Below are 19,828 nucleotides of genomic sequence, written 5' to 3'. Positions count from 1 at the left end.
GTGCGCGCCGCCGCCGGGGGCGGGCGCGGGCGTCGGGGCCGCCGGGAGGGCCGGAGCGGGGTCGGGCCCGTGCGGGAGGGGCCGGGCCGGACCGGGCCGGGCCGTGGAGGCGCGGGCCCTCCCCGCCCAGGTGAGCGGCGGAGCGGGGAGGGGGGGGGCCGGGTCGGGCTGGGCCGCGGCGGCGGAGCCTGCGCCGGAGGGGGCGGGGCGTTAAAGGGCGCGCGGCGGTGCGTGAGTGGGGAGGGCCGGGGTCTGCGCGGAGCGGTGGTTACGCCCCCTTTAGGCCACGCCCCCTTTGGCCACACCCACACCGCTGGTCGCGCCCCCTGGGCCACGGCCCCGTCCTCTGCGCTCCGTCCATCATTCAGGCCCGGGCCCTGACCTCCTCCCCCGGGCTCCTTCCGTGGGTCCGTCCCCATCCGTTGTGAACCGCCCCAGGCTCTGACCTTCTCCCCGTTCCTCAGGGTCAATCCTTGTAGCCCAGCTGGGCCCTGTCCCTGCCCCCTGGGTTCAGTCCTTCTGTTGAGGTCAGGCCTTGTTCCGTTCCCATCCTCCCGGTGTCTGGGACAGGTCTTGTCCCCATCCCCAGCCTCCACGTGTTGGTCCTCGTGGCCGTGCTCTGTCTCCATTTCCATTACTTTGGGGCTCTGTCTGCAGTCCCTTATCCGTGACCTTGTTCCCATATCCCAGAGGCAGGCCTTGTTGCTCAAATAGACCCTGTCCCCATCGCCTGGGCTCCATCCTTCTATCAGGACTGGCCTTGTCCCCAACCCTATTACCTTGGGGTCCTTTCCTGCATCTTGTTCCCATCTCCTCTGTCCAGTCCCCCTCTCCTGGCCTTCATTCTCTGTCTCCTACCAGGCTCTTGGTTGTGCTCACTCCACTCTGTCCCCTGGGTTCCTTCCTGTGTACAGTTGTGCCTCCTGTCCACATCCCTTGGCTTCCATCTTTCTATTTGGGCCAGGCCTTGATCCCATCCCTGTCCTCCTGGAGAGTCTTTCCTTGTATTTTGTCACCAGCCCCTTTATTTTGGGGTCCTCCCCTGGGTTCCCCCACCCTATGGACCTCCCTCTCTTGGTCAGTCCCCCTCTCCTGGGTCTTGTGCCCATCCTCCTGCATCCTTCCCTGCATCTTGTCCCCATCTGCTGGGCTCTGTCCTTCTATCAGGACCAGTCCTTGTCTGCATCCCCATTAACCTGGGGTTCTCTCCTGGGTCGTGTCCCTGGGGTCAGCCCTTGTCTCATGTATGCGCGTGTCCCCATCACACCCTGTGTCCCTGCAGGGCAGCAGCTATGGTGGGTGCTCAGCAGCTGGAGCTGGCTGCGGGCCGAGCAGCGCCAAGCACCGGGGAACACCCTTACGAGTGCTTGGAGTGTGGCAAAGCCTTCAGATGGTCCTCACGCCTCGTCCACCACCAGCGCACCCACACAGGTGAACGGCCCTACAAGTGCTCCGAGTGCCCCAAAGCCTTCAAGGGCTCCTCAGCACTGCTCTACCACCAGCGCAGCCACACAGGTGAACGGCCCTACAAATGCTCCGAGTGTCCCAAAGCCTTCAAGCGCTCGTCGCTGCTGCAGATCCACCAGAGCGTGCACACGGGGCTGCGCGCCTTCAAGTGCGCACTGTGTGGTCTGGCCTTCAAGTGGTCCTCGCACTACCAGTACCACCTGCGGCAGCATACGGGTGAGCGGCCCTACAAGTGCACCTCCTGCCCCAAAGCCTTCAAGAACTCCTCCAGCCTCCGCCGCCACCGCCACATCCACACAGGCGAGCGGCCCTACGTCTGCTCTGCCTGCGGCAAGGCCTTCACCCAATCCACCAACCTCCGCCAACACCAGCGCACCCACACAGGAGAGCGGCCCTACGCCTGTTCCCATTGCTCCAAGACCTTCACTCATTCTTCCAACCTCCTCCTCCATCAGCGAACCCACTCCAGCACCCGGTCCCACAAGTGCCCGACTTGCCCCAAAGCCTTTGTCTCAGATGCCTGCTTGCAGAAGCATCTGCAGAGCCATGCCGCATCCCCGTTGTTGCCATCCCCGTTGTCCCCGTCCCAGCTGTCCCCACCACCACTGCTTCTGGAGGCGGTGGAGATGCTGTGGAAATGTGCTGAGTGCCACCTGGCTTTCCCCAGCCAGGAGCAGTTGCTTGGCCACCAACGCAGCCACCCACAGCCAGCAACACCAGGGGACGTCACCACAACGGCCACCCATCGCTGCCCCACCTGTGGCAAGACCTTCAAGAACAGCTCAGGGTTGGCACGGCACCGGCACAGCCACGGTGCTGAACGGCCCTACAAGTGCTCGCAGTGCCACAGGAGCTTTGGGCAGCTGGCTGGGTTGCTGGGCCACCAGCGGGGTCACTCGGCGGAAACACCGCATCCCCCTCCAGCGACCCCAACCCCGACCTCCGTACCGTCGGAGCGTCCCTACCAATGCACCGAGTGTGGCAAAGCCTTCAAGGGCTCCTCGGGGTTGCGTTACCACATGCGGGACCACACAGGCGAACGGCCCTACAAGTGCTCCGAGTGCCCCAAGGCCTTCAAGCGCTCTTCACTGCTCGCCATCCACCAGCGGGTGCACACGGGGCTGCGTGCCTTCAAGTGTGCCGAGTGCGGCCTCACCTTCAAGTGGTCCTCGCACTACCAGTACCACCTGCGGCTGCACACTGGTGAGCGGCCCTACGCCTGTCCTGACTGCCCCAAGGCCTTCAAGAACACCTCCTGCCTCCGCCGCCACCGGCAGCTGCACACAGGCGAGCGGCCTCACGCCTGCCCCATCTGCGGCAAGGCCTTCACCCAGACCTCCAACCTCCGCCAACACCAGCGCACCCACACGGGCGAGCGGCCCTATGCCTGTTCCCACTGCGGCAAAACCTTCACCCATTCCTCCAACCTCCAGCTCCACCAACGCACCCACTCCAGTGCCCGGCCCCACCAGTGTCCCCTCTGCCCCAAAGCCTTCGTCATGGCCTCCTACCTCCAGCGGCATCTCCGCACCCACGCAGCTGGCCCCAAAGGGTCCCCTCGCCCTGTCCCGGCACCGCAGCGTGACGGCCCCGTCCTGCAGGCTGCCCTCAGTCTGGAGGTGACGGCTCCTGATGCCCACACCTTCCTGCTGCTGCAGACGCCACAGGGCCTCCAGCTCATCCCCAGCCCTCCACCGGCCCCACAGAAGCTCATCCTGCTCCCCACAGCTTCCCAGCCTCCCCCCAAACACCAAGGGGAGACCCCGACCCCTGGGCAGAGCCTTCTGCTTGTGCCCAGCACGGGGACCACGCTGCCCACATTGCGGCTACAGGCAGTCACGGCTGTCCCACAGGGGACGGGGACTGGTATCCTCGTTCTGCAGGGCCTCCCTGAGCAGCCCCTGCACCCAGCAGGCATCCCGCAGGGACAGGCAGCTGTGCGGGGGGCGGCTGTGAGGCTGCAGGCCAATGAGGTGACAAATGTCCAGTTGCAGGCGCTGCCACAACCCACAGATGTCACCAGCATTCCGCTCCAAGCTACTGATGTGACAAATGTCCAGCTGCAAGCCCTGCCACAACCCACAGATGTCACCAACATCCAGCTCCAAGCCACTGAGGTGACGAATGTCCAGCTGCAAGCCCTGCCACAACCCACAGATGTCACCAACATCCAGCTCCAAGCCACTGAAGTGACGAATGTCCAGCTGCAAGCCCTGCCACAACCCACAGATGTCACCAACATCCAGATGCAAGCTACTGAGGTAGCAAATGTCCAGATGCAAGCTCTTCCACAGCCCTCGGATGTCTCCAACATTGAGCTGCAGGCTGCCGAGGTGACAAATGTCCATCTCCAAGCTCTGTCACAACCCTCTGAGGTCGCCAACATCCAGCTGCAAGCTGGTGAGGTGACCAATGTCCAGCTCCAAGCCTTGCCGCATCCCTTGGAGGTCACAAACATCCAGCTGCAAGCCCTGTCACAGTCCACAGATGTCCCCAATGTTGAGCTGCAAGCCACTGAAGTGACAAACGTTCAGCTGCAAACCTTGCCACAACCATCAGAAGTGACCAGCATCCAACTGCAGGCCACTGAGGTGCCCAACGTGCAGCTCCAGACCACAGAGGTGACCAGTGTTCAGCTGCAGGCCACTGAGGTGCCCAACATCCAGCTCCAAAACACGGACGTAACAAATGTCCGTCTTGAGACCACGGATGTACCCGATGTCCATCTTGAAACCATGGAGGTGCCCAGTGTCCATCTTGAGACCACAGAGGTGCCCAGCGTCCATCTCCAAGCCACTGAGATGGCCAACATCCAGCTCCAAGCCACTGAAATGGCCAGTGTTCATCTCCCAGCCAACGATGTGGCCAACACTCATCTCCAAGGCACAGAGGTGACCAATCTCCATGTTGAGTCCACCGAAGTGCCCAACATCAATCTCCAAGCCACTGATGTGGCCAGTGTCCATCTCCAAGCCACAGAGGTGGCCAGTGTCCATCTGGAGACCTCAGAGGTGCCCAGCATCCACCTCCAAGCTACTGATATGGCCAACGTCCATCTCCAAGCCACCGAGGTGCCCAGCGTCCACCTTGAGACCATGGAGGTACCTGATGTTCATCTTGAGACTGTGGAGGTGCCCGATGTCCATCTCCAGACCACTGAGGTGACCAGTGTCCAGCTTCAAGCTGTGGAGGTGCCCAACATCCATCTCCAGACCACCGAGGTGCCCAACATCCAGCTCCAGACCCTGGAGGTGCCCCCAGTCCACTTACAGCCCCCATCGGGAGCCCAGTCAGCCCCGCTACCCTCTGGGGTGTCGCTTCCAGCGGGCCCAGAGGTGCTGCTGGTGCAGGGAGGGCCAGAACCGGCCATAGGGCTGGGTGTGCTGCAGACATCTGAAGGGCTTCGCAGTGTCCTGGTGCTGCAGGGCTCCAGTGAGCAGTCCCCAGTGCCCACCCCAGCACCCCCAAAAGTCCTGGTCCTCCGTGGGGAGCCTCGGCAGGGGGGAGTTAGTGAGGGTCCTGCTGTGGTGCAGCTGCTCCCTGGCTCCCCGACCCCCCACCTGCCAGTTGTGCAGGGGGTGCAGGTGCTGCCAGGGGCACAGCTTGTGCATACCTTCTGAGGAGGAACACAGACCCCACAGCCATGCCACCGGCTCCCATGGCCACCCTATGGCCCCCACAGTGACCACATGGCCTCTTCAGCGACACAGTGGCTGCCCCAGGGCCATCCAGAGGCCTCCACGTGGCCCCCACAGCTGCTAGAACCTCTATAGCTACCCCATGCTCTCCTCTAAGGATCCTACAGACACCTTAGGGCCATTGCAGCCACCCCATAACATCTCACGGCCCCCTACCGGCCACCTTGTAGCCATTGCAGCCATCTCCTAGCATCTCCTGTCCATCCCACAGCTGCTTCTTGGCCACCTTATGGCCACTGCAGCCATCCCACAATGGCCATCTGTTGGATGCTGTATGATCGCTATAGACATCCCACAGCACCTGCTGGGCACCTTATGGCCACTGCAGACACTCTACAAGACTCCAGAGCCAACTGTTGGCCACCACAAACATCCCACAGCACCACATTACCATCTCATGGCCACCACAGACACCCCATAGCTATTTATGACCACCCCCTACTGGAATCCACAGCCACCTCCTGGACATTTTATGGCCACCCCTGCTACCCTACAGCCCACCAGAGACGATTTATTGTCCGTCTCATGGCCACCACTCCCATCCCATAGCCACCTTATGGCTACTGCAGCACCCCACGGCCACCCAGTGGCTGTCACACCAATCTTCTAGCACCTCATAGCCACGCCATATCCACCTCTTGGCCACCTTGTGACCACCACAGCACCTCATGGCCACCACACCCATCCCATAACCACCTCATGGCCACCACAGCACCCTACAGGACTCCACTGCCACTTATAGGCCACCCCCTTAGTCGCGTCATGGCCACAACAGCGTGGGGGCGAGCAGCACTGCGGGCCGGTGAGCAACGGGGTGCGGGAGCCGGGGGGGCGGAACAGATGTAGCACGGTTTCCGCCCGAGCCGGATTAATAAACGGAGCGTCCCGGCGCGCACTTCCTCCTTCCGACGCGGATGGAATGGGAGAACCCCATTGGTCGCCGCGGGGGGCGGGGCCTCGGCAGGGGCGGAAGCAGCGGGAGGCGCTTGCGCAGTAGGTGGTGGGCGGGTTGGGAGGGGGGAGGGAGCGGGGCGGGCCGCGGCTGCTCATCGGGAGGGGGAACGGGAGCGCCTGGTGTCGGCTGTACAACCCCGCTGGGTCCACTATGCCCCCAGTACAACCCAGTGCAGCCCAGTACGGTACGTGTGACCCTCAGCGTGTTCCCAGTGTTACCGCTATACCCCAGTGTGGCCCCAGCACATCCCAGTATGGTCCCAGTATAGCCCCGTCTGACCCCGCTGTCCCTCAGAACGCCCCTATTAAACACCAGTATAGCCCCTAGTGCCCCCTAGTGTGCCCCCCATGTCTTCCAGTATGCCTGCAGCATGCCCCCAGTATGGCCTTTGGGCCTTCTCCGGTGTGTTCCCAGTAAAAATCAATATAATCCTAGCATGCCCCAGAGTGCCCGCAGTATACCTCGTGTTCCCTGGTGTGGCCCAGTGTCCCCGTGTTTTTCCTCAGTATGGTACTGGCATACCCCAGTATGGCTGCTGTATATCCCATTATAGTCCCAGAATGCCCCCAGTCTGATCCCATTGTTCTTTGCAGTGCCCCCACTATGGCCCCCAGTATACCCCAGTAGGGGTGTACCCTCAGTGTCCCCTAGTATGGCTCCTGAATACCCCAGTGTGGTCCCAGTATATCCCCACTGTTCTCCAGAATGCCCCCAGTCTGATCTCACTGTCCCCCAAAAATGCTTCCAGTTTCCCCCATTATAGCCCCCAGTAGACCTCAGTGTCCCCTAGAATGCTTCCCACATCTCCCAGTATGCTCCAACTGTCCCCGGTACATCTCCCAGTGTCTCCCAGTATGCTCCCAGTGCCCCCCTTCCCCCAGCACACAGTGGCTGCCCGTGTGTGTGTGTTCCCACAGATCTGCAGTGTCTCCCATGCACATGTGCAGCTGCTCACACGCGGCCCTGACTCCATGGCCACGTGCAGCCCTGTTCCCCCCCCACCCCCCCGCAGTGCCACGTGGGTGCGTGGGTGCCTGCACGTGTTAACCCAACCCCCCCCCCCCCCCCAGCATTAACCCTCATCCTCCGAGGACTCCCCTCTGTGCCTTGGTTAATGGGGGCAGTGCCCAGGAGACCCCACAGCAGGACCCCACACACAGACCAGATGTCCCACCGCAGGGGTATCCCGTGCCCCCCATCTCCAGCCCCCTCCATCCTAGCCAAGGGGGGGAGCAAGCGGCTGCACTGAGTCATCCCTGGCCTCGCCGCCTCCATCCGGGCCTCCTCCATCCTGCACCAGCACACGCCATGGCCCCGACCCTGCTGCTGCTGGGTGAGCACATGCTGCATGGCACTGCATGGCACTGCATGGCACTGCATGGAGATGGCATGGCTACGGCATGGGTATATCCTGCATACAGTATGGGAACTGCAAGGGGAGCTGAGTGCTGTGCTGGGCACTGCATGGGCACTATGTGGGCATTGCTCTCAGCACTGCAAGGCACTGTGCTGGGCACTGCATGAGAACTGCGGTCGGCACTGCATGGGCACTGCATTTGGCACTGCATGGGCACTCTGTGGGCCCTACATGGCACTGTGCTGGACAATATTTGAGCACTGCATGGGCACTGCACTGTACGGATGCTGCACTGTGCATTTCATGGGCACTGTTCTGAGCACTGCTTTGGGCACTGTGACACCGCGTGGGTACTGCATGGGCACTGCATTAGACATTGTATGGGCATTCCATTAGCTCTGCATGGGTGCTTCTCTGAGCACTGTGTAGACACTGCACTGAGCATTGCATGATTACTGCATGGGCACTGCAATTGGAACTGCAGAGGTGTGCACTGGGCAGAGCGTGGGCACTGCTTTGAGCATTACATGGGCACGGCTCTACGTGTTTTGTGGGCACTGCACCGGGCATTGCATGGGGCTGCCCTCTACGGCAGACACCACGTGGACACTGCAGGCAAGCTGGACACTGCACTGGACACTGCACAGGCACTGAGCATGGTGTGGGCATTGTAAGGGTCTGGGCACTGCGACAGGCACTGCAAAGGGCAATGCAATGAGGCTGTGCACTGCAGGATTACTGCAAGGACACTGCACACGCAGCAGGGAAATTGCGCTGTGTTGGGCACTGCAGGGGTGCTGCAAAGTTTCTGGGCACATCAGGGGTCTGGGCTCTGCATGGGGCACCGGGCAGTGCATGGGGTATTGTGGTAGTGCTGCAGTGGACATCAGGCAGTGCAGTGGGTGCTGCAGCAGAGTGGGCACTGCAAGCTGTGCTGGGTGCTAGACACTGGGCTGTGGGTAGTGGGAAGGCTGTGGGTGCACTGGGCAGGGCACTGGGTATTCTGTGGTGTGCTGGGCACTGGAAAGGGAACTGAACACTGGGAAGGGAAATGGGCACTGGGCATGGGGCAGTGCTTATGGGGCAGATAGTGGTCTGTGATTGCTGAACACTGGAAGGGTACTGGGCATTGAGCACTGGTCATGAGGAAGTGAGAATGGGAGTGGGAATTGGGCGCTGAAAAATGCTTACTAGGAACTAGTCAAGGGTCACTGGGCAGTGGGAATGGGACAGTGGGACACTGGGAATGGCACTGGGAATGACGTTGGGATTGGGATGCTGGGAATGGCACTGAGCAAGGAACTGGTCATGGGGCACTGAGAATGGCGCTGGGATTGGGACACTGGGAGTGCACTGAGCATGGAATTTGTCATGGGGCATTGGGAATGGCACTGGGATTGGGACACTGGGTGTGGCAGTGGGCATGAAGCACTGGGAATGATGCTGGGACTGGGACACTGGGAAGGGAACTGGTTATGGGGCAGTGGGAATGGAACACTGGTCATGGAGCACAGGTCATGAAGCGCTGGGAATGGATCTGGTCTTGGGGAACTGGGAATGGCACTGAGATCAGGACACTGGGAATGGCAGTGGGAATGGAACTGGTCATGGGACAGTGGTTGTGGAGCACTGGGAATGGAATTGGTCATGTGGCACTGGGAATGGGACACTGGGAATGGAACTGGTTATGGGGCACTGGAAATGGGACTGTGGGAATGGGACTGGTTATGGGGCACTGGGAATGGCGCTGGGAACGGGACAGTGGGAATGGAACTGGGAATGGCGCTGGGAATGGCACTGAGAGTGGAACTGGTCGTGGGGCACTGGGAATGGAATTGGTCATGAGGTGTGTGGAATGGCGTTGGGAATGGAACTAGTCCTGGTCACTGGGAATGGCGCTGGGATGACGGTGGTCATGGGTCACTGGAATGGGGCACTGGTTGCTGGTTGCTGGACTCTGGGTGCTGAGTCCTGCACCCTGGGTAGGACCCTTGGCTCCAAGCTCCTTGTGGCTCCATGGCTCCATCCTGGGGGTCTTGGAGGGGCTTGGGCAGGTGCAGCATCCCCTCACTTCCTCTCTCGTCTCCAGTGGGGCTTCTGGCCTTCCCTGGCACAGGTACTGGCACGGGGCTGGGTTGAGGGTCCCTGCCCCACAGCATTCCTGTCACTGCCACTGCATCCCAATGGGTTCTAGTAGGTCCCAGTAGGCTCCAATGGGTCCCTCTAGGTCCCAGTAGGCCCTGGTGTATGCACATGATCCCAGTGCATCCCAAAGTACACAGCAGTCCCAGATACTGAGGGTCCCAGTAAATCCCAGTAGATCCCAGCAGTTTCCAATAGATCCCAGCAGGTCCCAGTGGGTCCCTGAGCATGCAGGGGTCTTAGCAGGTCCCAGTGAGTCCCAGTAGATCCCAGTGGGTCTCAGAATGTCTCAGAGCACTCAATGGTCCAAGTAGATCCCAGCAAGTCCCAGTGAGTTCCAGTGGCTCTCAATGGGTTTCAGAACATCTCAGTAGGTCCCAGCAAGTCCCACCCGCTTCCAGTAGATCTCAATGGGTCCCAGAGCACATAGTGGTGCCAGTGGCTCCCAGTGGTTCCCTGTGGGTCCCGATAAATCTTGGTGGGTCCCAGAGCATGGGAGGGTACCAGCCATTCCCAGTAGGTCCCAGGCAGTCTCCACAGAGCATGTGGGGGTCCCAGGAGGTTCCAGTAAGTCCCGAGGGGTCCCAGAGCACACACTGGTCCCAGCAGATACCAGTGGGTCCCAGAGCATGTCGGATTCCCAGCGGATCCCAGTAGATCCCAGCTGATCTTAATAGATCCCAGAGTATGTGGGGGTCCCAGGAATTCCCAGAGGGTCACATCAGTTCCCAGTGCATCCCAGTTGATCCTAGAGTATGCAGGATCCCAGCAAGTCCCAATGGGTCCCAGAGCAGATCCCAGTGGGTCCCAGCAGGTCCCAGGGTCCCAGAGCATGCAGGGTTGCCAGTAGGACCCAACAGTTCCTAGTAGGTCCCAGTCGGTCAGCTTAAAGTATCTCAGAGCACATGGGGATCCCAGAAACTCCCAGTGGGTCCCAACAGTTCCCAGTGGGTTCCAGTAGGTCCCAGAGCATGTGGGGGTCCCAGAAATTCCTAGAGGGTCCCAACAGTTCCCAGTGGGTTCCAGTAGGTCCCAGAGCATGTGGGGGTCCCAGAAATTCCTGTAGGGTCCCGACAGTTCCCAGTGTGAACCCAGAGGGAACCCCAGAGCACGCAGGTGTCCCTGTGGGTTTCAGCACATCCCAGACAGTCCCAGCAGATTCCCAATGGGTCCCAGCAAGTCCCAGAGCACACGGTGGGTGATGGTGGGTCCTGGTGGTGCTGGTGGCCCCATATGCAATGGCATTCCTCAGTCTCATTCCCGCTGCGCCTGGCTGGGGGCCCTGGGCGCTGTGCGGGGCGCGTGGAGCTGCTGCACGCCGGGAGCTGGGGCACGATCTGCGACGACGACTGGGGACTGCCGGACGCGGCGGTGGTCTGCAGGCAGCTGGGCTGTGGGACTGCGTTGGCTGCCCCATCGGGAGCCTGGTTTGGGGAAGGCTCCGGCCCCATTTGGCTCAACCACGTGCGGTGCAGCGGCGATGAGCAGCGCCTTGTCCAGTGCCGGCACCGGGGGTGGCACAGCCATGTCTGCGCCCACGAGGAGGATGCCAGCGTTGTGTGCTCAGGTGGGCAGCGGGCGTGAGGGTGAGGGAGGGGAGAAAAGAGGGAGCCCCACATCATGGCGTGCATCTCTACAGCTCATCCCCTGCTGTCGCCTGGAACCACGGAGCCCACTGGCACTGCTGGCAGCACCCCAACAGATGGTGAGTGTTGCATGGCTGTGAGCGTTGCACGGGGTTCAGGGTGCAGTATGGGATGCACAGATGCAGTATGGCAGGTGTAACTTGTGCGGGTATGATGTGCAGGGCTGCATATGGTGTGCAGACATGGTTATAGAGTGCATGGGTGCAGCATGCATTAGGATTGGGTGCAGGGTTTCAGGCTTCACAGCATGCACAGAGCATGCACGGGGATGTAGGGGTGCATTGGAACATATGGTATGGGGTGCACAGGTGACAGCATGCACAGGTATGGTTGTGGGGATGGTGAGGGGATGGAGTGGGGGTAGAGTGGGGATGGCATGGATGGTGACAAAATAGTTTAATAGGACAGAAAAGGAGAATAGGAGGAGCTGGGATGGGGATGGGACGGGGATGAAATGGATTTGGGAAGGAGCATGGAAGGAGAAGGGGTGGATGGGATGGAAAAGGGAAGGGGAAAAGGATGGAGTGGGAAAGGAGCATGGAAAGAGCAGGGATGGAGCCAGAAGAAATAGGGATGAAGAGGGGATAGAACTGAGATAGAGAGGGGATAGAGCTGGAATCAGAAGGGCTGGAATCAGAAGGGGTGGAGAAAGATAGAGAAGGGAGTGGCGAAGGGAAGGGGGGGAGGAGGGAAGGAGTGGGGATCAAGCAGGGAATGAGATGGGGTGGATGTGGAATCAGAAGAGATGGATGAAGATGAAGAGGGGATGGAGATGGGAAAGGCAGGAGCTAGGACGTATCAGGGAAGGAACAGGGGATGGAGCCAGATGGGAGCAAGTATGGAGAGGGAATGCAGTGTGGATGGAGAGAGATGAAGAGGGGATGGGTTGGAGGTGGATTAGAGATGGATTGGGGAAGGAGATGGGAAGGGAAGGCGAGTAGAAGTCTCTGGAATGGAGAAGACATGGAGAAGGGATGGAGTAGTGAAGAAATGGGGGTGGGAATGGAGTTGGATAGGTGCAGACAGGTGGATAGAAGTGCAGAGGGAAGGAATGCAAATGCAGTGGAGGTGGAGATGGGATACTGCAGGAAAGAAGCAGGGATGGGGAGGATTAGACAGGGAGACAGCTGGGACACATGCCTCAACCCCAAACGCAGCAGCAGAGTTGGTGCCAGCAGCAATGTGGGTGCCCTATTCCCCAGCCCCATACCCACTGCGTCTGGCTGGGGGCCCTGGGCGCTGCGCGGGGCGCGTGGAGCTGCTGCACACCGGGTGCTGGGGCACAGTCTGTGATGATGGCTGGGGGCTGCCGGATGCGGCCGTGGTCTGCAGGCAGCTGGGCTGTGGAGCTGCGCTGGTTGCACCTGGTGGGGCGTTTTTTGGTGAGGGCACCGGCCCCATCTGGATGGACAATGTGAGGTGCTGGGGGAACGAGTCAGCATTGCTGCAGTGCCCAGCTGCACCATTGGGCATCACCGACTGCCACCACCGGGAGGATGCATCTGTCATTTGTGCAGGTACATGCCCATGCATCGTGCATGCAGCCTGGTGTGCTCCCTGCAGTGCATGCAGCTCTGCAGAGCTGTGCGGTGTGCTCCCAGTGTGCATGCAGTACATGCATTTCTATAGAGAAGTGCAGTATGCTCCTGGCATGCATGCAGTTCTATGCAGTCATGCATAACGTGCACACACCTCACTGTGCTCTTGTTCATGCATATGGAGTAGAGAAATGCAGTGTTTATGCAGTCTGTATGAAGTCTCCGTGCTCACGCAGTGCTCCTGAGGCAGTGCATGTGCAGCTAAATTGCAAACAGGGTGGCAGCAGGGTGCGCTGCACGCAGCAGCATTAAAAGGTGCAGTGCATATGCTATGTGAACACATGCAGAGAGCAGTGACCATGTGAGCTCATGGGGTCAGGTGCATGCACAAGGCAGGTGTGCACAGTGCACCACCAGGCTCACGCTGCTCTCCTGCCTCCCCCAGATGAGCTGACTGGGGTAGACCCCATGCAGCCCCCTCCCGAACAGCTGCCCACCAGGTCACTGCTGGTGCCCCCTTCTGCTGTGCCGCATGTGAGTGTCCGGCCCCACAGCACCACCTCCCCTCAGCCTACACCAAGCAGCTGGCCCATAGCAGGGACGTCACAGACAGGTAGGAGGAGAAGGGATGGAGTGGGAATGGAGTGGGGATGGAGATGGGATGGGGTTGGGGATGGATTGTGAAAGGAGAGGGGATGGGGAAGGGATGGAGGAGGGTGGTGAGGGGAATGGGGATGAGGTGTGGTGGAAGAGACGTGATGGAGGGTTTGGAGACAGATGGAGAAGACATGGAGAGGGAAAGGAATGGAGATGGAGAAAAGATAGAGTGGGTGTGGAGAGGGGATGGAGGAGGAATGGAGGTGGGCTGGAGGGGAGATGGAAAGAGGATGAAGATACATCAGGGATGCAGCAGGGAAGATGCAGGGACGCAGCCTCCATCTCCAAATGCAGTAGCTGTGTTGGTGCTGGCAGTAATGCGGTGCTGGCTGTTCCCCAGCCCTGTTCCTGCTGCGTCTGGCTGGGGGCCCTGGGCGCTGTGCAGGGCGCGTGGAGCTGCTGCATGCTGGGAGCTGGGGCACGGTCTGTGATGATGGCTGGGGCCTGCTGGATGCGGCTGTGGTCTGCAGGCAGCTGGGCTGTGGGGCCGCACGCAAAGCCCTCCGCAGCGCCCACTTTGGCCCTGGCATTGGCCCCATATGGCTGGATGACGTGAAGTGCAGTGGGACAGAGGCTGCACTGTGGCACTGCCCAGCTGGGCCTTGGGGCAGGCACAACTGTGACCACCAAGAGGACGCCGCTGTCATCTGCACAGGTAAGGTGTACCTGGTAAAGGGCAGAGATCCTATATCCTGTACCCTGTCACTTCTGTGGGCGTAGACTACACGGTGCATGCCTCTTCCTGCTGGGGTCCCTTCCAGAGCTCCCAAAAACATGTCCCCAAGGGATGTCCCAGCCTCTTGGGTGCCTCTAAGGCTGGACACTGTCCCCGAGAATCGCCCTGGTGAGGGGAAAGGGAGGACTCCGACAAATAGAAGGGTTGTGGGAAGGGGACTGAATTTTTCCTCACTGCTTTCAGGGCCAGAAGACTTGTCACCTGTGGCGACCTCCTCATCTCCCCCAGGATGGGGTCCAGCCAGTACCATCCCTCGACGTCCTCTAGGACAGATTCTGACCACAATCATTCCCATGCATCCCCAGAGACAGGATCCAACTGTGAGTGTCACTAGAACCAGTGCAAGAGCCACAGGACAGGATCTACACACCAGTGTCCCCAGCACTACCTCACGATCCTCAGGAGAGGATCCTACCACCAGTGTCTCCAGCACCATGACACGATCTGCAGGACAGGGTCGAGTCAGTGCCACCTCAACCAAAGCAGGGCGAGATCCCATCCGTATCATCAGGATCACCCGACTCAAAGCAGAACAGGATCCAGCTGGCATCATCCAGAGCACCAAGCCCAAGGCAGTTGGCGTCACCAGGCTGAAGGCAGGACGGGAGACTGGTGGCCCCACCAGGTCCAAAGTGGGATGGGATCCAGCTGGCACCAACAGGTCCAAGGTGGGACGGGATTCAGTTGGCATCAACAAGACCAAAGTGGGACTGGATCTGGTTGGCACCAACAGGTCCAAGGTGGGACGGGATTCTGTTAGCATCAACAAGACCAAAGTGAGATTGGATCCAGTTGGTATCAACAGGTCCAGGGCAGGACAGGATTCTGTTGGCATCAACAAGACCAAAGTGAGATTGGATCCAGCTGGTACCAACAGGTCAAAGGTGGGACGGGATTCTGTTGGCATCAACAAAATCAAAGCAGGACAGCATCTGGTGGGCATCAACAAGACCAAAGCAGGACGGGATCCGGCTGGCATCAACAAGACCAAAGCAGGACAGGATCCAGCTGGCAGTAACAGGTCCAAGACAGGATGGGATCCAGCTGGCACCGTCCGCATCACTCGACCCAAAGTGGGACGGGATCCGCTTGGTACCATGTGGATTGCCCATCCCAAAGCAGAGCGGGTTGTTGTGGGAGCCAACCAGAGCACCAGGCCTTGGGTTTTGGTGGGGACCACACCAGGCACCAAGCCTCAAGCAGGACAGGTTCCGGTTGGTTCCACCAGGAGCACCCAGGGGCTGGCAGGATGGGATGCTGTTAGTGCTACCCAACGCAATATGGGACAGGAGACTGCTGGTGTCACACAGAGCACCAGGTCTAATGCAGAGCAGGACTTAGCCCTTACCACGAAGCTCCAGGCAAGTGCTGCCATATGGAGTAACCGCAGCCTGAGAGAGCCAGGTCCAGGGGATCCCATGGGGAGCACACTTCCTGTAGTAGTAGCAGCAGATCCAGAAGGTACCACGAAGAGTGAAGCTCCTACAGGAGAACCAAGTCTGGAAGGGACCTCTTGGGTTTCACATCCCTCAGCAGAACTGGGTTCTGAAGGTCCCGTAAGGAGCACTCAACATGCAGCAGAACTAGGTCCTGAACGAACCATGTGGAGCATATATCCCACAGCAGAGCCAGCTCCAGAAGGTACCGTGAAAAGCACAGATCCTATGACAGAACTGAGTCCAGAAGGTACTGTGAGCATGCATCCTCTAACAGAACTGGACCCAGATGGTAACATAGGAGGTGCACATACTTCAGTAGAACCAGACCCTAGAGGTGGCATGAATAACACAGGTCCTACAGCAGGACTGAATCCAGATGCTATCACAGGGAGCACATATCCCACAGCAGAACTAGGTCCAGATCGTACCATGGGGAGCACACATCCTGCAACAGAACCAGGTCCAGAAGGTACCGTGGGGAGCACAGGTCCTACAGCAGGACTGGTTCCAGATGGTATCATGGGGAGCACATATCCCACAACAGAACTAGGTCCAGATCGTACCATGGGGAGCACACATCCTGCAACAGAACCAGGTCCAAGAGGTACCATGAGGAGCACAGGTCCTACAGCAGAATCAGTTCTAGAAGGGACCACAGCAGAACTGGGTCCAGATGTTACCATGAGGAGCACGAGTCCTGCAGCAGAACTTGATCCAGAAAATACTGTGTGGACCACACATCTTCTAGAAGAGCTGGGTCCAGATGTTACCACGAGGAGCACAAGTCCTGCAGCAGAACTGGGTCCAGATGTTACCATGAGGAGCACAAGTCCTGCAGCAGAACTGGGTCCAGATGTTACCACGAGGAGCTCAAGTCCTGCAGCAGAACTGGGTCCAGATGTTACCATGAGGAGCTCAAGTCCTGCAGCAGAACTGGGTCCAGATGTTACCATGAGGAGCTCAAGTCCTGCAGCAGAACTGGGTCCAGATGTTACCATGAGAAGCAGACATCCTGCAGCAGAACTGGGTCCAGATGTTACCATGAGGAGCACAAGTCCTGCAGCAGAACTGGGTCCAGATGTTACCATGAGGAGCTCAAGTCCTGCAGCAGAACTGGGTCCAGATGTTACCATGAGGAGCAGACATCCTGCAGCAGAACTGGGTCCAGATGTTACCATGAGGAGCAGACATCCTGCAGCAGAACTGGGTCCAGATGTTACCATGAGGAGCAGACATCCTGCAGCAGAACTGGGTCCAGATGTTACCATGAGGAGCAGACATCCTGCAGCAGAACTGGGTCCAGATGTTACCATGAGGAGCACAAGTCCTGCAGCAGAACTGGGTCCAGATGTTACCACGAGGAGCTCAAGTCCTGCAGCAGAACTGGGTCCAGATGTTACGAGGAGCTCAAGTCCTGCAGCAGAACTGGGTCCAGATGTTACCATGAGGAGCAGACATCCTGCAGCAGAACTGGATCCAGATGTTACCATGAGGAGCACAAGTCCTGCAGCAGAACTGGGTCCAGATGTTATCATGAGGAGCAGACATCCTGCAGCAGAACTGGGTCCAGATGTTACCATGAGGAGCAGACATCCTGCAGCAGAACTTGATCCAGAAAGTACTGTATGGACCACACATCTTCCAGAAGAACTTGATCCAGATGGTACTATGCAGAGTGCACATTCTTCAGCAGAATTGAGCTTGGGTGTTAGCATATGGAGTGCATATCCCACAGCAGGTATTTCTACCTGGAGCACACGTTCTGCACCCAAATCTGATGCAGAAGGTACTGCATGGGACACTCATTCTTCAGCCGATTTTGATCTAGATGGTACTGTGAGAAGCAAACATCCTTCAGCAGAAAAAAATCTCAAAGGCACAATGGAGAGTAAATATATTGCAGCAGAAACAAGTCTAAGAGATCCCACGTGGAGGACTCATCCCACAGAAGAACTAGCATCAGATGGAATCAGGAGGAGAACACTTCCCACAGCAGAATCAGGTTCAGACTACTATATAGGGCTGCAAGATCTTGAAAGTAATGTTAAGGAAAAGAACAAAGTGTTGGAGGGCTGGGGTGGATGGACAGCAAGAAGTCTGTGTGGTTGGGCAGAAGGGGGAAGGAGAGATTGAAATGACAGAAAAGGGGAAGGAAGAAAGAATAGAAAGTTTGGAGGGGGGTGACTGAGTGGATAGAAAGATATCAAGGAACAATAAATGGGGGAATGGATGGATGGATGGATGGATGGATGGATGGATGGATGGATGGATGGATGGATGGATGGATGGATGGGTAGATGGATGGGTAGATGGATGGATGGGTAGATGGATGAAGTGGCAACAATAGATTAGGAGGAGGAGGAAGGCCAAAGCAATGGGCTGGCTGTAGGTGGAAGTGTTTGAGAGGGAGAGGAGAAGCAGAAGGGGTGCAGGAGAGGAAGGAGGGGCAATGGATGGCTGAGGAGTGCTGGGGGGGATTTCATGGGCTGTGTCTCCTCCCCAGGTGCTGGTCCAATGGGAATCTCTGCTCTGCCCACTAGAGTTTCATCACCCTCTCCATCTCTGGGCTCCACCCAGGGGCTGGCTGTCTCTCCTGCCATTGCTGTTCAACTGAGTCCAGTCTCTGGCACCCACTCACAGCACCTCACAGAGGTCCCCAGTACCCAGAGACCCTCAGAACCTACCCAGTACCCTGAGATCCCCAACACCCAGGGACACCCAGCATCCATCCAACACCCTCCAGAGAGCCCCACTGCCTCGATAGAGCTTGTGCTTTCCCAACATCCCCCTGCAGAGCCCTCTGGTTTCTCGACACCCCCAGACCTCTTTATCCAGACACCATCAAGGGACCCCAGCCCTCAGAGCCCCCCAGTACTCACTGTGCGCCCCATAGATCCCACCAGCCCTTACATGAATGCTGCTAATTTCAAGCACACCATGGATATCCCCAGACCCCAAAGCCTCCCAGCACCCTCTGAGGACTCCGTTAAACCTCTCAGTACCCAGAAACCCCCAGTATCTGCCCAGCATCCCACAGAGACCCTCAGCTCCAAGAGTCCCTCAGCACTCTCCCAATATCTAACAGAGATCTTCAGCACACAGGTCCCCCCAGCACCCACCCAACACCCCATGGAAACCTCTGTTAGTCAGCCCCCTGTAGCACCCACTGAACAATCCACTGAGATCTTCAGCACCCAGAGGCCCCCTGCATTGCCCCAGCACTCCACAGAACCCCCCAGCACCCAGAGGCCTCCATCAACACTACAACACCCTATGAATACCTTTGGCACCCAGAACCCTCCAGCATCCCTTAAGCATCCCATGAAGTTGCTCAGCACTCAGACCTCCCCCATATCCCACCAACACCCCAAAGAGCCCCGCAGCACCCAGACACCCCCAGGATCCTTTAAGCACCTCACAGATCCCCCCAGCACCCAGATTCCCTCAGCACCTGTCCAGCATCCACTGGAGACTTTCAGCACTCAGACTCCCCAAGCACCCCTCCGGCACCCCATTAAGTTTTTCAGCACCCAGACCCCCCCAGCACCCACAGAGACTCTCCGCACCCATTCTGCAAGCTCTGTACTGCCTGGACCCCCATGTGCAGGTAGGTCTTGGGGGTGTGGGTGAGGCTTGGACCCATGAGATGCAGGGCTTGCACATGCTGAGACCACTGGCTTGCAGAGAGGAGGGATGGGTGCTGGGGGGGTCCCTTGCTCTGAGAGTGGTTGCCCTGGGGGAACAAACATACGCACACAGAGGATTTAGGGGTTCTCTGCTTCTCGCCCCACAGGTCCAGCCCAACCAGCACCACCGGTGCCAACACTCTCTGCACTATGGGATCGGGGGGGATCCTGTGTGGCCCCTGCCCTGAGGGCGCTGCTGTGGGAGGTGCGGGAGCTGCGGGGGCAACTGCGGGCCCTGGCCCGCAACCAGCGGCGAGGAGCTCAGCGCCTGGAGGCCGTCACCCGCCGCCTGGGCAGGCTGGCTGCTGTGGGGCAGCACATCCTGGAGGACCCCCCCAGGCTGTACGGGGGTGTGGGCATCCAGAGAGGGGCCTTGCACAGGAGGCAAGGGAAATAAAGCTGGGCTGGTTCACCAATCTTGAGTGTTGAAGAGGGAGAGGGAGGGGGAAGGGGAGAGGGGGAGAGAAGATAGAGGGGGAGGGGGAGAGAGAAGGTGAAGGAGAGGGA

General features: G+C 58.9%; 2 protein-coding genes across 2 annotated transcripts; both read left to right on the top strand.

Moving 5' to 3' along the window:
- The first annotated feature begins 26 nt into the window (after positions 1 to 26).
- On the top strand, positions 27 to 6,067 carry LOC125685581 (zinc finger protein 628-like). The gene is given in 3 exon segments (XM_048928722.1): positions 27 to 130; positions 1,283 to 5,066; positions 5,068 to 6,067. Coding segments are annotated over 2 exon segments (3,936 nt in total). The 5' UTR covers positions 27 to 130; positions 1,283 to 1,292; the 3' UTR covers positions 5,230 to 6,067.
- Positions 6,068 to 6,200: 133 nt separating this feature from the next.
- LOC125685577 (soluble scavenger receptor cysteine-rich domain-containing protein SSC5D-like) lies at positions 6,201 to 19,736 on the top strand. Its single transcript, XM_048928713.1, has 11 exons — positions 6,201 to 6,304; positions 7,191 to 7,453; positions 9,567 to 9,593; positions 10,872 to 11,186; positions 11,259 to 11,324; positions 12,423 to 12,782; positions 13,249 to 13,416; positions 13,801 to 14,115; positions 14,380 to 17,637; positions 18,139 to 19,242; positions 19,429 to 19,736. The coding sequence occupies exons 2-11, from the start codon at positions 7,429 to 7,431 to the stop codon at positions 19,716 to 19,718; spliced, it is 5,928 nt and encodes a 1,975-aa protein (XP_048784670.1). The 5' UTR covers positions 6,201 to 6,304; positions 7,191 to 7,428; the 3' UTR covers positions 19,719 to 19,736.
- The last annotated feature ends 92 nt before the right edge of the window (positions 19,737 to 19,828 follow it).

The sequence above is a fragment of the Lagopus muta genome, chromosome 28 (genome assembly GCF_023343835.1).
Source record: "Lagopus muta isolate bLagMut1 chromosome 28, bLagMut1 primary, whole genome shotgun sequence".
In the NCBI taxonomy this organism is placed as follows: Eukaryota; Metazoa; Chordata; class Aves; order Galliformes; family Phasianidae; genus Lagopus; species Lagopus muta.
The sequence above is the reverse complement of the archived record's forward strand: the minus strand, read 5'-3'. Positions and strand labels throughout refer to the sequence as shown.